General features: G+C 32.0%; 1 protein-coding gene across 9 annotated transcripts in view; it reads right to left on the bottom strand.

Moving 5' to 3' along the window:
* Cdc2rk (cyclin-dependent kinase 10) overlaps window positions 1–17,207 on the bottom strand; it is a 124,450-nt gene that overhangs the window by 5,312 nt on the left and 101,931 nt on the right. For all 9 annotated transcript variants that reach the window (XR_013031642.1, XM_076514923.1, XM_076514918.1 and 6 more), the window contains 3 exons: window positions 14,901–14,990; window positions 2,461–2,513; window positions 1,714–1,801 (listed from right to left, as the gene is read on the bottom strand). Coding sequence is in view for 8 of the 9 variants with exons in the window: in XM_076514923.1 (XP_076371038.1) it covers window positions 1,714–1,801; window positions 2,461–2,513; window positions 14,901–14,990 (231 nt within the window). In the remaining variant the exon portion in view is untranslated. The remainder of the gene's footprint in view (window positions 1–1,713; window positions 1,802–2,460; window positions 2,514–14,900; window positions 14,991–17,207) is intronic.

Here is a 17,207-nt window from a genome sequence, read left to right on the forward strand (position 1 = left end):
GGAAAAAGAAAACAGAGGAGGATAAACAAACAAACACATAAAAAATAAGGTTGTGATTCTCCTTTGCAAACTCCATAAGGGAATGATGGAGTACCTCAAAGAGAAGATTTGTGGTGGGCAAATTCTCTGGATAGAGATGAGGGTTAGCAGAAACCTAGAAAACTGAACATGTGAAAGTTTAACTGCCAAATCAGGACTGGCATTCCATACTTGCATAGAACACCCAAGGAATTATGAGTCCAGAAATGATCCAAGACCTAGGGTGAAAAGCCATACTAGACCCTGCACATAACAGTGTCAGAAGATGGTCAACATGGACCCTGATATATGGAAAAGAAGAAATACAATGTAATCAGATGAAGAAATTGTGTATAAGAAGGAAGGGTTATATTAGACAAGCAACACATACAAAAGGTAACATACTTGTGAAATCATGTTCAGGAAGGTGGAAAGGCCCAATAGCTTTTGCAGATGAAATACAGAATTGCATGGCATAGGAGGATGAAGGAAAAAAATTCTAAATCTTTGTTATCAATACAAGATTTCTCCAGAATAAAATTGGCATGTCTTGGTTCAACATTATGTGTTGAAGATCCTGTTAAAAATCAGGCCAAGACCTCCTCAGCTGAAAAAGTCGAACCTGATGTGTCAGACACAAAACTTAGAAATTCAGGTTTAGTTGTGGCAGAATAAAAAATACAAAAACCAAGTTTACTACAATGCCTAAATAAAAATTGAGGTTAGGTTTATCAGTATAAATGGTGTAATTTGCATTAGGAATATGGTTTGCCCTATTATTGGTGAAAGATTACATGAAGAAGATAAAAGTTTCAAGGCTAGTGATGAGCAAAAGAATTTGCACATATAGAGGGCAAGACAAAATGAGATGAAACTGTTATATGAGTGGAGTTAAGATACTGTATCAGAAAGCTATGCTGACCTAATAAAGTATGATGATATTATAAATATCATCAGTTTTTGTGAATTAATATAATCTATTATCAGATCATGTTTAGCTGGCACAAGCATTTTACATCCTGTATGACATCAAAGATGATGTTATAATATAAATACCACCATGTAAAGTGCTTCATGCCTACTTGTGTAAATATCTTGAAATATTAGAAATTTAGAAACATTTTAAATTTTGCCAAAAGCCTTCAAGTCATGAAGATTGTATTTGCTAATAAAATTTAGCACAATGTAATGTAAGATAATTTAGAAACTGTGTGTGAAACTTTACTTGACACATGCCAACTTGTGCCATGCACCTAACTAGAGAAAAAAGTGAGGTAGAATGGTAGAAAAGTTCATATATTAACCTTGCTCAAATAAACATGTTACACTTTAAAACCATTTTGTCATGAAGTTTTAATTTCATTTATTATAGGAAACACATGGATTAAAAAGTTGATGCAATGTAAGTTATTGGGGAAACATTAATTTTTAAGGTATATTTGTTTTATTTTTCATTGTTAAGATCAAAGCTATACAATAGGTTACATAAGGCCATGCCCACCATGTGAATCAGACTATAAGTTTTAGTCTTATAAGCCCACATGTTTACCAATTCAGACCTTTTAAGTAAGCAAGAAATATTTTTAAGTCTTACAATTAACAATTTATTTCATAATCTTCAGAAGTTAAAAGAGTCTCTGCTTTTCAGATACTTCTTTTTAAGTCTTTCAAATGAATGAATATTTTAGATCTCACTTTTCATTTTTTATATTTCCATCTTCTACAATTTTACGCTTCAGATTTCTGTGTTGTGGGAAAGATGGCATAAGTTCTGGCTCACATGCTAAAATTAGGAACAGAAAACAATCTTATATAAAAATCAAATTAAAAAAAGCAACCCTAGAATTAACAAATTGGTCCATATGAATGTTATAGTTTTTAAAATGCTCTTTCTAACTATTTATGCAACAAATTACTTTTGGTTCATAACTTTAATGGTTATTGAAATTTTTATAGTATACAACTTTTCCCAAATTAAAAACAAAACTATCATCAATTTTACAATAAATATCACCAACTGCTGCCAGGGTCCCCTATTTATTTTTAACAGAAAACTGCTGATTTTATTCATTTTTTTGTTACTTCTATATGCTTAATGAATAATAGGCAAAAACATATCACTACTAAATATGATGTAATATGTGGACCTACTGGTAGAGAATAGTGTAAAAGTAGATTGATTATCTTAATTTGTAAAATATGTTCTTGCACAATGTATACAGACATCATATGAAGTTGGATAATTTGCTATATATACATTTATTACAAAAGCTTTTTTTTTTTTACCAGCACTTCATCATCATAACGTGCTTTATGTTACATTGATCACACAAATACCAAATTACGTCACATTATTAATAATATTTAAACTTAAATACACTGTCTATTGAACAAGTGAAAAAACATTAGAACATTACTGTGTTAAACATGAATCATACTTACGTAAAGGAGGTTCTTTAAAATATGAACTCTCAATACAATCTTCAGCTGTTGCTCTGGGAATAAACAAAACAAATAATTAGTGAAGTTTTATCACCTATTCTGGTGAAAAGTGAAACTAGTACTTAACATGCATCTAAAATAATTAACATACATTACAGCATACTTCATAAATGTGTATTTAACAGTTAAGATAATACCTTTTTATACCTTAAACATAACCAAGCAAACTAGTGTTATCAAGTGAATGGCAATTGTGAGTTAATTTTCTACATAAAAGTGAAAGAAACATAGTGTATTATCTAATATGAGTGGGGGCAATTATAAAGTTTATAACACTATAGATTGATAATGAAATATCACAGAATATCTCAAAAAGAAATACATTTAAGGATTTCCAATATGAGAAGAGCATAAGGCCATCTAGAAACTTGTCAAAGACATCAAAGCATGAATTTGTCTCAAAATGCCTTGAAAAAATTCACATGTGCTCATTTACCCATATAATGAAAAACTGCCAAAGATTAGATCATTATCTCTAATAGTTTCTGATTTACAGCCCTGTAAAATTTAGTTAATTCTTGTTTATTTTTGGCAAATTCATTTTCGGGCAACTTTGGCTGCCTAAAGCTGCAAGAGTAATGGTGGTAGAAGGCTGAAATTTGCAACACTGACTGAATTAATCTCACAGAATTCAAACATGGTCTCAAACCAAGTTTATCTCTCTTAGGATTTGCATAGTGAGGCTGTAAAATCACCTGAAAACCTAAAATCGTAAAAAAAACATTGGTGTATGTAATAAGCCATAGCTCTAAGACTTAATATGATACAAAGCTGATTTTATTTTCTTATTTCCTATAACATATCAGTTGATAAATCAGGAATTGTTGTAATTAAAAGTCTATTAGATCTCCTGCAAAAAAAATTAGCTGCATGCAACTTTTTATGATTTAGCTAAAAATAGCCCTAACTCAGGCCACAGTTTGACCATGTCACCAGTTCTTCAGCCTTTTCAGATTTTTACCATATATTCTTACATTTCTGAATATGATCTATAAAAAAAGTCAGGATGGTGTTCAACCTACTTTTTGAGTTATAACTTTTAAAGTATTCTCTGACCATACGTTATTTATTTTAAAAAATTCAGTTCAGGTGTGCTACTGTGTGCAAATATATCCATACAATTTTAAAAAATACCTGTCAGAATTTTATGAATCCCACTGAAATATTCTAACCAGTCTTTCACAATGTTAAATAATGATATTGTAAGAAACAAGAAATAATTAATTCATTTCTGAACAAGTTTATTGGTATAACTAGTTAGGTCACATGGCAATGCAAATATATTGTTTATGCATTACAGTTATGCAGATATCGCTGAGTTTAAGATTCATAATATAATAATTACAAAGGTAAATCAGACACAAAAAGCATAGTACTACAACAGGGAATAACTGAGAAAGATCATAGTCACACCAAACTGCAATAATCGTGACAATGAAATGTTTCAAAAAACTGCTTTGGCGATAAATTAGTCTTAACAACATCAAATAAACATTGCTTTGTTCAAACAGGTTGAATAAATATCTGAAATTCGAGTTTGATTATGTTGAGATCACTTTGACTTAGAACACAGTGGTGAGCACTACTGCCTTGCCTTATCAGACAAAGAATATGTTGGAAAGGAATCCAGCTTTCATCTTTACGTGACCTTGCAGGCCATGAGAACAGTTTGTTTCTTGATTTCTTCATAAATGACACCAACACATAGGAATGTTCATCTGATCTATCTTTTATGTTTCCCACATACCATTCATGATCGTATATGCATGCCACATATTTCCCTGGCTGATAATTGTCATTGCTATCATTAGACCCTATTTGAGCTGCTGCAGCATCACTTTCACTGCTACTACCAACAGTTACAATGGTGTACACATCATCATCTGATAGCCTTCTCATGTACAATTTGTTGGTAGGGTGGGAAATAAAACTATGATGTGACCTACTATCTGCCATAGTTTTGCATTTTTCATAGCACTCAAGTAGATCAAACTTTACACAATTCTGCAGGACTGATTCCTGACTGATAAGAAAGAACTGAATGCCCTGAATGTGGTCCTTTGCCCAATGGCACATATCAGAGACATTTAACATTTGATAATTTATTATTTTACACAACCTTGAATTTTTTGAAGATCATGTTCAGAGATGTAAAAATATATAGTAAAGGCTGATTATGATATTTCAATGGGATTCATAAATTATTTCAAAATTGTAAGGATATATTTGCACACAGTAACACACCTGAATTGAAGTTGTTTTTTTTTCATGTAAACAATGTATGGTCAGAGGATACTTTACAAAAAATTATAACTCAAAAAGTAGTTTGAGCACTATCTGATTTTTTTTTTTTTTTTTTTTTGGTAGATGATATTCAGAGATCTAAGAATATATGGTAAAAATCTGAAAAGGCTAATAACTGGTGACATGGTCAAACTGTGGCCTGAAGTAGGGCAATTTGTTGCTAAATCATAAAAAGTTGCATGCAACTACATTTTTTTACAGGAGATCTAATAGACTTTTAATTACAACAATTGCTGACTTATCAACTGACATGTTATAAGAAAGTTGAAAACAAAATTCAGCTTTGTATCATATTAAGTCTTAGAGCTATGGCTTATTAAATAAACCAATATTTTTTTACCATTACCCTTGCAGCTTTAAGCAGCCAAATTTGCCCAAAAATGAATTTGCCAAAATTAAAAAAAAAAAAAATTTTACAGGGCTGTAAATCAGAATAGAGGTAAGTACTTATCAGAAATACATTTTCACTATAGGAAAATTATAACTTTCAACACATCAAATTACTCTTACTCACATAAATAGCTAGAATCCCACACTGAATAGATGGAGGAACTGGTGTGAGGGAAAGAAAGAAATATCCTTCAAAAGTGTCCAAAGGACACTCTGTAAGATAAAACAGTCAAATGTTAAGATCTGATGTCAGGAGCTACACCACTTCTCAATGAGGTATACTCTTTGCCCATCATAGAAAGATACTGCACATATGAGCAGAAAGAAGAGGGGACACATCCAACTCAGAGAGAATTATGGATAAAAGGTGATCTGATCCATGCAATATTTATAAAACGTAATCCAAAAAATTATAAAAATGAGTTAAATTAAAACAATGTGGCCCCAGGTGTAGAGTGGCTAAGATGCAACAGATTTTACATGGCAAGTCAACAACATCCAAGCTGGAATTAGATGAGGATCATAATAACAGAAAGTCAACTACAATAAAAAATCAGCTGCCAGGTACCAACACACATGTTGGTGTAGGAAAGAATATCATGCCACCTTCACCTCAGGTTCATAAGCCCAGAAGGAATATATTACCCCCTGACTCATAGATGGGGCACATGTGAATAAGATAAACTGATACATCAACCCAGGAACCCGACATTAGGTATTATGAAGGTGTCTGCAAAACCACCTCCCCCAAGAGCAAAATTGATCAGAACCACTCAAAGTGCAATAAAATCCTCAGAATAAGAAACATCAAGGGATATAAGAAGAGAAAAAACTAAAACAATCCACAATTACCTCCATTATTACCACAAACAATGATGGAGTATAAATGAATGAGAAATACAGACATCTGCAATACATGTGTGAGAACGTACGTTGACTGATTCAACTCTAAATCCAAAACCCAGATACTTGGAAATAACTTCTACATGGGGGTAGGATGAGGAATTCCAATGAAAAAGATGAACTGCAATTTAGATGTCTCACATCTATTTGTTTTTATAATCATTCTGTTCATTGTTTGTATTTCATTAACCCATTCAGAAGGATGTTTCCACAGTCCACTACCCCAGTGGCTTAAAATTAAAAAGTGGTAAGGACTCCCAGAATCCACAAGAAGAAAATAAGGGGAAAGTCAAGCAGAAAGTTCAGAGGAACACCACCATCCTAAACCAGTGCAACAAATGACCATGAAACCTTATTTTGAAAAGTAGACCATACCAATTTATTCAACAGTAAACATGGCAGGGATGTGCAACTATCCCTTCTGCTTTATCCATGTAGTCAATGAGGAATATAGTTCAGAATAGGCAAACTTATGAAGTAATTCTATTGCAAGGATAAACATACAAGTGATCTTGTGAAAGGTAAGGGTTGAGAGGTACTGAGATGGAGAAAAGGAATAGGATCTTCTCATGGTTCTGATTGTGACAAAATAGCTATCAATGAGGATAGGGTAGAGTTCATACACATTCCATATTATTCCAAAGTCGATGGTACATAGTCAAAAACATACTGCAAAAAAAAAGGGGCCATACATATATCCCTTAGGTTTGTGGACTGCAAGTTAACCTGGGACAAGGATACATTACAATACATAAGATCCCAACAACAGAGAAACCACATATGTAAAGCAAGTGCTGAAGTTGAAAAATGAGCCAAAAACAGGCAATAGGGGAGGGTCTGTACCTCAAAAAACCCTCAGGATCTCTGTGTGTCACTTTAAAAGGGAAATGCATGATAAATAAATGCTGTTGAAGTGAAGTAACAGTAAGATGAAGGTGTGAAAACTGGGCATGGATTAAACATTAGAAAATCAGAGATTGCCCTCTCTTCATACACATGCAGGTAAATTAGACCCCAACGACTGAGAGTCAAAAATTGGAGAGGCAGCTTGATGGTAAGCCAAAGAAAAATGATCTGTAGCCTGTGGAGAGCAAATCATGCTGAAACTTTTAACTAATTGTGATGTAAATTGCTCAGCAAGAACCCTAGTATCTGGGAAGGGTGGGAAAACTAAATACAAAAAAGAATTACAGCACAACAAAATAAGGACAAAGACCATAGGAAACTGGGGAAAGGAATATAACATCACATACTTATGAAATCATGCCTAAAAATGCTGTATTAGGCCTAGCTGATCCTGCAGGCTTGGCATAGGAAGACATGGGGAGAAAAAAAAACACCAGAAAATCAAGTTATAGTGAGAGGAGTCTTTTACATAATAAAAATAATTAATACAGAAATCCCACTTCAAAATTGAAACAATTTAATTTACAAGTACAAAGCACATAGAAAGCAAGAAACTTCTTAACACAAGTACTGCAAAGTATAAGTTAAGTAGAATGGAATAGAGGGAGTCACATGCATCATGAGAGTATGTTGCACTCCTGTTGGTGGAAAGTTGATACATTATGATTTGCATGACAGAAACATTTAAATCAGTTTGTGACATGTGTAAAGAACGTTTTAAATGTAGAGTGCAGCACTGAACAAGAAAAGCTGTTTATGCATGTGAAGGTGATGTACAATATCAGAAAAACACATCCTGTTTGGTGTTAACCCAAGAGGCAACGACAGCATTCTATTTTGACAGGGATTAATTTGTACCAGTACACACACAACCACTTTTTATATACCAAACTAATCATTACAAATGCTACATTATATAAGGATGGCATTTCTTAAACCCCTACTTTTGACATATGCAGATACATATAAAACATAATGCATGCTCTTACTGGTAAGCAATTGTTTGAAAAAAATTCTACTATTGAGTAAACACATGTGGATTTGAATTAAATTGTACATGAAGTGCTTGAGGAAGATGCTTGCATGAAAAGGTTCATCTAAAAGTGTTAATGATGAACTAGAAGCAGCTGTGATGAAAAAAAGTGAGGTATATTATTTCAATAACTCACTGATTCAGTAATATTAAATTTTCATCTTAGCCTTCTTGTTATAGGCTCAGTCAAAAAGATTGACCTTTTAACTCCATTGTAACCATCAAAGTTTCCATACTATAAATTTTAATATGGTTTCTGTATAGTTACAAAATTTATATCTATTTATGCTTAATTTTATTGTTTCATTCCCTTTGATCAGCATTCAATTAATAATCCCACCACATAAGTTGCAAATCACTTGAAAAACATGTAGCTTATGCTACAGTATTGACTTTTGTAATGCACCACCTGCTCACAGCCATACTTCATGATTTATTATTACCATTTTCTTTTAACTCACCTTGTCTAATCTAGCAAGTTTTATTTTTTTAAATTTTAGTTATTTTTATAATAGTAAACAAGAAATATATAATTTAGCCATGACCACTTCTTTTTTTCACTGCCAGTTTCCAATGAATGTAAGCCTACATTTTTTATAACACTGGTAGAAGTACACTAAATAATTTGTAAAACTTTAGCTTTCTATTCATTATAAATAATGTTCTATGAAATGTCAGAGAAAACTACTGGCAATTTGTGAAAGACAGGATGTGACAAACAGGACTGATTTTCTAGTTTATGGTTCAATAAATAAATATAATTGAAAGCTATAAACATTATGTTTTGCCTTTGTAATATCTGTATTATACCGAGTAATTTACACTGAACTCTGTACTTTACAAAGGGGTGATGAATAAATTAGAAAGGCAGGAAGACATACAGAACAAATGCCACAATTCTTATAATAAGGGAGAATGAGAAATGTTTAAATATTTCCTTACAAAATTAAGAATTTAAAATTTATATTACTTTAACATTTCATTTATTATCTATGTTTTGATACCAAGGTTATTCAAATACAATGATAATAAAGTAGTTTAATTAAATGCTGAATGTAACACTAAAGAGTCATTAACATGCACATTCTAATCTACTTGTATTGAAGTTATCATTACAGAAATGCCCAACAAAAGCTTTCTGAAAATCTGTACCAGTTACATGTTTTAAGAGCTATCTTTAAGTTGTGCAGATATTCCTTGTGTACCTTTGCATGAAATTCAAAAAACAAACAATTTCTAATCAGTGATGGTGAGAAAACCCACTTGTAGAGAAAAATATATATGTAAAAACAGCTGGTTTGGGTTGAGAAAATTTTTATGTAGAGGCGCAAACAACGTTTTGATTTTTTTTCAGTCATCATCAGGTTCACTACATGATAAGTAAAGCTCCAATTAAAACATATCATCCCACATAAGCCCTTGTATCAATTATAATAATACAGGGTGTTCGGAAAGTCACTGTGCACTTATATATTTATTAACAGACATGTTTCAATATAGAATACAGGAGGTAAATATGAATAACAATTATAAACAACGTTGAAAGTGACCCCTGTTGGCATCAATACAGGCCTGGATCCTTCTTATTTTGTTTCTAAACACCACTATCACTTTCTGCTTTGAAATAGACTGAATAAAATATGATTACAAAACTGCACAGTGACTTTCTGAACACCCTGTACAATAAATTTATTAATAGGTATACTATTGCCATGTGACCACTAGCAAGAACAACAACAAAATATTATTTTGTGCAACATATTATGTTTTAATTAATTTAATCAAAAAGAGCCAAAGTAGCTCTGTGAGTAGAGCACTTATTTTTAATACTGGCATGTCAGTTTTGAATCTGAGAAATTTCTACAGAATTTTCTCTACATTTTCTTGGTTTGTGGTTGCATTAACAGAGTGACATTCAAATCCTGCTATTAAGACAAAGAAAACAAAAGTATACCAAGAATTGCCAGTGGGTGCTACTGATTAAATAATGATTTTAATGAACTTATGTTTTAGTGGTAAAAACACAAACTAATTCCTTCAAAATCATTAAAAGGTAAATAGTTTCCTCAACTCAATGTAAAACGGTTTTGCAAAATGCCAAAATTACATTAAAATGACAGATGTTGATGAAATACTTCAAAATAAGTCATCTTGATGAAATTATTTCTGAAACATTTGCTCTTCAAGTTTTTAAAGGAACTGAAAGTGAAGAAAAATATCCTGAATCAAAAGATTGTAATTGTCCCATTACACATTTTGCAATTGTCAACTTTTTAAGCTTAACATATGGAGAAAACATCTGAACAAACTGTTTTCCTGTAGAGCTTCCAGACATTGATACAACTGTTGGTGAAAGATGGGACTGTTTTCTTTGTAATTGTGAATATACTCTAATTTTTAACTTCTATGAGAAAATCAACTTGAAGTTTTTGGAGAAGTTTTAATTATTATCTTTTGGATTTTTAAAGCAGTGATTTCATTTAAGACTAACTATTGTGCCAAATTTATGGAAAATATTAAATAAGCTTGTGAAAATAACATTTATATTGTAAAGAAAGTTTCATTTTTGTTCAATGAATAGAAATAATATGATTTTTCTTTAATATTATGATATATTTATATATGTTCCTTAATTAAGCTACAACAGATCTATTTTCTAAATTGCAAACTTGTATTTTCATCAGACTATATTTTGCTTTTGATATTGGGCCTGACAGCCCAGTAGATAAGGTTTTGGTCTTACAAATCACAGAATCGTAAGTCTGAATCCTTGCATCACCAGACATAGTTGATGTTTCCACCATATGATGGTAATAATAGTTCTGTAATTTAGAGATTTTCCTTTGAATATTTAAGTTTGTTTTTGTAAATGGTAACATTCAGGAAAGTAGGAATTTCCAACAGTGCCTTTACCAGTTTCCTTCACCTTACTCATCCAATTTTCAGTTTAATTTGTTGTATCAATTAGAATTTATTTTTGATTGAAGCATAGATGGTATATATGTTTGCATAATGGAGTAGGAGTGAGACATTAAGGCATTATAGGTTTGTTAGTTTGTTATATGGACTGATTTCATGTTGGTTGTGATAAATGCACTTAAAAAATTCCTGGATTTGACATATTTCTTTGCTGGGTGTAATGTTCATATATAATGCCTCAGCTTAAAAGATATTAGTCTTGGTATTATTGGTGTTTAGTTAGCTGAAGGTTATTCCAAATATTAGTTTAACAAATATTGTTGCCTATCCACCATGCAATGTGCAAGTACAGATGTGTGATATAAACTTCATAAAAAATTATAATCAATATTTTTTCACATTTGGCATTGTCCTTTTGTATTATACATCATTTCTGGATATGACTTTTTCTTTTTGAACAGTGTGACTAAATACAGTGAAGAGTTAAGTGAATTATATAAGTGTGATCCACTTAACTATTCACTATAAATGTTTAGAATGTTACACTAAAATTTAGTGTTACATATAGTGTGTAGAATACTGGTAAGTAAAATATTAATTTGTTTACTTAAATAACTATTTTACTCACTTTGCCTATATCATCAATAGTACTTTTAGAGATGCTGATCCAAATGATAAACTCAACACACACCCTGAATGTGGATATGTTTATTAAACTTATCAATTAATAACATCAAAAATGAAAGAACTTGTTTTTAATAGCAAAATTAAAAAACTTTATAAAGAATTGTCATTTTTTTAAAAACTAGACACTCCCTATACAGCTTCTTTAGAAGCATTTCATTAAAATACAAACCATACCAAACAGTACAAATTTTCAAAATGCACTAGCTATTCTTGATTTTAAAGGGATGACTAAAGATAAGGCAACTAGTCAACACCACTCAATGCAAACTTTTGATCTTCTCTCGTCATGCTGAACATGGTGGGACATGAACATAACTTTTGTAATGCATCTACAATCTTTAAATATAGAGTATGATTTATTTTTGCAACAACAGGATGTAAACCATGGGATCTTGGATCAACAGCCCATTAAGCTAACAACTGGATCTCAATCAGCTACAAACTGGTTTGGTTATAGTTTTGGAACTCAAGTATATAAAGTGAAAATAGCAATTAAGCTACATGTACAACTGAAATGCAAATACAAACTTGGAATATTTAAGGAATTTGCAAAAAGTTTCAGAAAGTAAGGAAACTATAAATATTATCAAAATATTTAATTCCCCTCTTTTTTATCTTAGAACCTGAGTACAGACACAAAAACCATACTGCTCAGATATGCCAATCAATCACTGGAATATTTGAACAATCTTAATCAGTCTCTGTATATCATTTTATCTGAAGATAACTGTCTAATACATTATAGTTGATCATGTGTTAGGTCAAATAATATAAATAAGAACTCAACAATTTTTATGTACCATCAAGTTGCTTTGCCCTTTTTCTGTATTTCCACAGTCTGAAGTATGTATGATCTGAAGTTTTATTGCCTTTTATAACCAAATTATAAGCTAAGGTGATCTTAAGTAAGTAAAATTTCAAGAAAAAAGTTGCAGTTCATTTTACAAACCCATGAAAAGATGTGGAAAATCCATAATTTTGCTTTGAAAAGTGAGAGAAAAGTCAAAGAAACAAACTGTGGTAAGAATGTAGCTACCCTTTTCTATTTTCAAAACTTACATATATTAAAAAAGATTAAAAGGTTGTCTTTATTAAAATAAATGTATTTTTAAACCAGGTTTTATTAAATATACATTGAATTGCAGATTTCACACTAAAATATTCCATTTAACTTTTGACGTTTATACACTGCTCAAAACAATTAAAGGAACAAGTACATATTTCAGTATATTTTTGTCATAACTAAATTTATGTTTGAAAAACATATCCGTTCGTCTACAAGTGTATTTTTTAAGCTTGTGAGTCAAGTTTGAAGCAAACCAAATGAAACTCACCTCACTCAAGAGAATATAACTCTAGGTACCCTATATAAGGCTGTTATGTGAAACTGTGCATTCCTCATTAATTCTTGAAACAAACAAACAAGGATCTTTTGCAGCTTGATTTGTCAGTGTGTACCTTCATCCTTTGTACCCAAGCAGTCAGGCTCCATCTGACAGACAACAAGGTGGTCAGGGTGGTCCAGACCCAAAGGAGGATGGCATAGCACATCAGTGTGTCACCAAGCATCATCAATCGACTTTGGCGACGCTACCAGGAGACAAACTCTTGTGGCAGGAGACCAGGTCAAGGCTGTCATCACTGCACAACAGTCAGAGAAGACCTCTACATCATGACTACTGCTCTGCAGGACAGCTTAGCTATGGCTTGGTCACTGAGAAATGACCTTCAGCATTCCACTGGAACCCATGTGTCAACCCTAACAGTTTGCAATCATCTGTACGAAGGACACCTTAGGGCCAGACAGCCTGCAAGAGGCGTTATTCTGACAGCATGACACCATGCAACCAGACTGAAGTTTACTCGTCAGCACCTGGACTGTTAACTTCGTCAATGGACCACTGTGCTGTTTACAGACGAGAGCAGGTTCACTGTTTCTCATGATGACGGACGTGCAAAAGTGTGGAGACACTGAGGAGAGTGATTTTCCACTTGTAACATTGTGCAAGTTGATGCTTATGAAGGAGTTTCTGTAATGGTCTGACCAGACACAATCTTGGTTGGCTGCATGCACTTACTCATACTCAACAGGGGTACCCTGAACATGCAACGATATAGAGATGAAATTCTGGAACCTATTGTAAGGCCTTTTGCCAGTGCTGTTGGCAATGGGTTCATTTTCATGCAGGTTAATGCGTGAGCCCACGTCGTCAGACTGCATATGGACTTCCTTGATGAGGAAGGAATAGAGACTTTTGAGTGGCTTGCCCGATCTCCAGATTTAATTCCGAATGAACATTGTCGGAACATGTTGTTGAGGTGTGTTAGTGAATGCCAGCACCCTCCTCAGAATGTACAGATACTCCGACAAGCCCTGGTACACAAGTGAGCTGCCATATCCTAAGATAACATCAATAGACTGATTCAAGGGTGCCAAATCAGTGTCAGGAGTGTGTCACACTAGATATTGAATGTTTCAAACATTTCTTGAATAAATGCATCTAAACTGTTTAAAGTATTGTTTCATATACGATATCAGTTTTGGTGATATTGGCTATTTTAAAAATTTTATTTCTTCATGTTTTACCATTCATCACACATTAAAAAATGAATACAGATGGAACTGAAATGAGGCAAATTACCTAAAAAAATAAAAATATTATCACATTTGGAACACTGAGATAAATTATACGAGAAAACGTACTTGCTCCTTTAATTTTTTGAACAATTCATATTTGAAAAGGGACATAGTCCTAAACATGTGAATCAAAAGTGTAATATAAAAGACAACAGATTTTATAATTTTCATAGAATTTTTCATTAAACACATTATTTGTTTAACACTTTTATGTTATCATGCATATTCTTCATTTTTTTCTCTAAGGGTAATCATAAATACCTTAAGAGTTTTTTTATATAGTTCCAAAGGGAAGCTTCTCCCTTGAGAGTAAATAATACATAAACAAGTGGGTTGTTTTCTCTTAATAATGGTAACATGCAAACAAGTATAACTACATTTAAAGCACAAACAATATTTTTATGTGACTACAAAGAAATTTATCATGAATGGTTTTATTTAGTGTACCATTTTCATAAGGGAAATTAGTGCACTTGAGGTTACCACACAGCTAAAGGTTCAATCAAATTTGCTTGTTATATCTTATACCATTAAACTCACTTTAATAAAAACCTAATACTCTTATATGTGCAAAATATAAACAGTGAGTTACAGCTTTACCTCTTTCTTGGATCATACATGAACAGAAAATTCAAAAGCCTGATTCCAGCTGGGGAAAGCCATGGAAAGATGTGCTTGATGTTGTTATATCTGAAAAAGAAATAGACTATTTCATATATGATAAAAGTGATCTTGGTTGCTTAAGAAATAATAGCACTCAACATGATAAGCACCTTGCATGTATCTCTGTAAGAATGTACACTTTTATCAACAGAAGGTATCAGTAGCCACCATTATAACAGACACATATTAATTCTCAAAACAGAGCCCTCCTATTTCTCAAATTCTTCAACTGCCCTGTGTAACAAAATTTATATATATGCTTGATTTATTTTAATATATAATTTTAAAACAAGTGGACTGTGTGCTGTTTGTTTATTGTTAAAATTTATTGCTCACAAGTCAAAGACACCTACTGTAAAGAATCTGGCTCACACATACTTGACATTAACCTGACACTGATTTACATTTATGTATTAAAATATTCAATGTACATTTTATATTTTAAAAACTCTTTACAAAACCGTGCAATTAGTACACATTATTTTATTATCAGAGTAAGTTAGCTGCCTACTTAAGTCAAAATCTAAAAATGAATTCAGTAATGTGTATGCCTAATAAAATATACTGTGCTTACTTACAAATATTAGAATACATTATTTTATTAATTGAGCACACTTGCTGTTAACAATATTTTAGGGTATAACCACAATAATATCTCACAAGGTTCTGTCAGTTTGAGATTTAGAATATTAATAAATCTGTACATTAAGCTAAGAATGTAAAGTAGTCTCAAAAATAAATATAGTATAAGTAGATATATTAAACATTCTAAACAATACAATAATAAAAGTAAATAGGAAAGAGAATACAGCATACCCTACTTTACAAACCATAAATATCATTTGTTAATTTCATGTGCTGTGAAAAATTTAATGTCATGAAACAACTTAATCAGTATAACTTTGTAAAAACAAACTTTACAACAATTCCTGACAATGTCTTTTGACCAATAAAATAACTTAATCAAAACTAGAATTTCCAATTATAATATTTTTATATTATTCTAAATATTAAAGTAATTAAAATATTTTCATTATGAAATATCATTACTATTTAATGCTTAATTCATGGTTGTTTAGCTTTAAGCCAGCATAACCTAGTGACTCATGATGTGAGGGTCTTGGGTTTGATTCCCACTGCCACCAAACTTGTTCACCCCTTTCAGCAATTGGGGTGTTATATTTGTTTTTGAGCTATAGCAAAACATTTAGTGCTATCTACCACAGCAACAAGCTGGTAGCATACTCCACAATCCTTGGGCTACTTTAGTACTAAATAAAGTTTAAATGTATTTTTCAACATTTTATGTGATTAATTGCTTAACCAAAAGCCTAAATGTTGAATAAGGTGTAAAAGTTTATACATTGTGTTATGCCTAAGTTTCCTTAAGTTTATTCTCTAGTACTAAATAAATTACAATTTCTTTTTTTTAATAGGCACTGTGTTCATAATATCACACCTCTTACATTCCTAAATTTGTGTCCTAGTGGAAGTAATAATAGGCACTACCACTTCAGGAGTCCACAAAGCCACAAGTTTCTGATCATAAAACAAAACAATTCAGGAAGGAGTATTCTTTATCTACTCAGTCATATTAGTTTATTAATCATATAATAAATTACAAAAGTTAACATTTTCTTACAATGAAAATATTTTTCTAACAATTTTATCACTAACAGTGAACCCGTCTGGTTAAGGTGATCACATAGCTACCCTCTACCAATCACACTTCACCATCTATAGTAGTGCAAGTAGCTCCTTTTGCTATTCCAGCACAATCATTACTTTCAAAAATTTGCAGGTGCAAACTACACATACAGGAATGTCATTAAGAAGGAAGAGTGGGAAGAGGAGGAAAGTATCTAATGAAATACATTTTCAAAGTAAAAAAATGTTAACTTCTAAAATAGTACTACCCCCACTCACCCAAAGCTAGAATCCCACACTGCAAAGATGGAGGGGGCCAGTGAAGGCATGACAATATTGAATCAAATATAGAACAATTGCCTGGGAAAATGGGTGTGCCATAATAAGAAAAGTAAGCACACTTGTGATGTATAGCATTACTTCTGGAAAAGGTATGCTCTTTGTGCAGTAACAAACTCAGTAATACATATTGGGTGGAATGTAATAGGCAGGCACCATAGCTTCAAGAAAGAAATGTATAGCACAATTTGTTGAAGAACTGTTGTATAACTATGACACAAAACAGCATAGCATAGACAAAAACAAAATGTCTAGTGT

The sequence above is a fragment of the Tachypleus tridentatus genome, chromosome 7, assembly GCF_004210375.1.
Source record: "Tachypleus tridentatus isolate NWPU-2018 chromosome 7, ASM421037v1, whole genome shotgun sequence".
Lineage (NCBI taxonomy): Eukaryota > Metazoa > Arthropoda > Merostomata > Xiphosura > Limulidae > Tachypleus > Tachypleus tridentatus.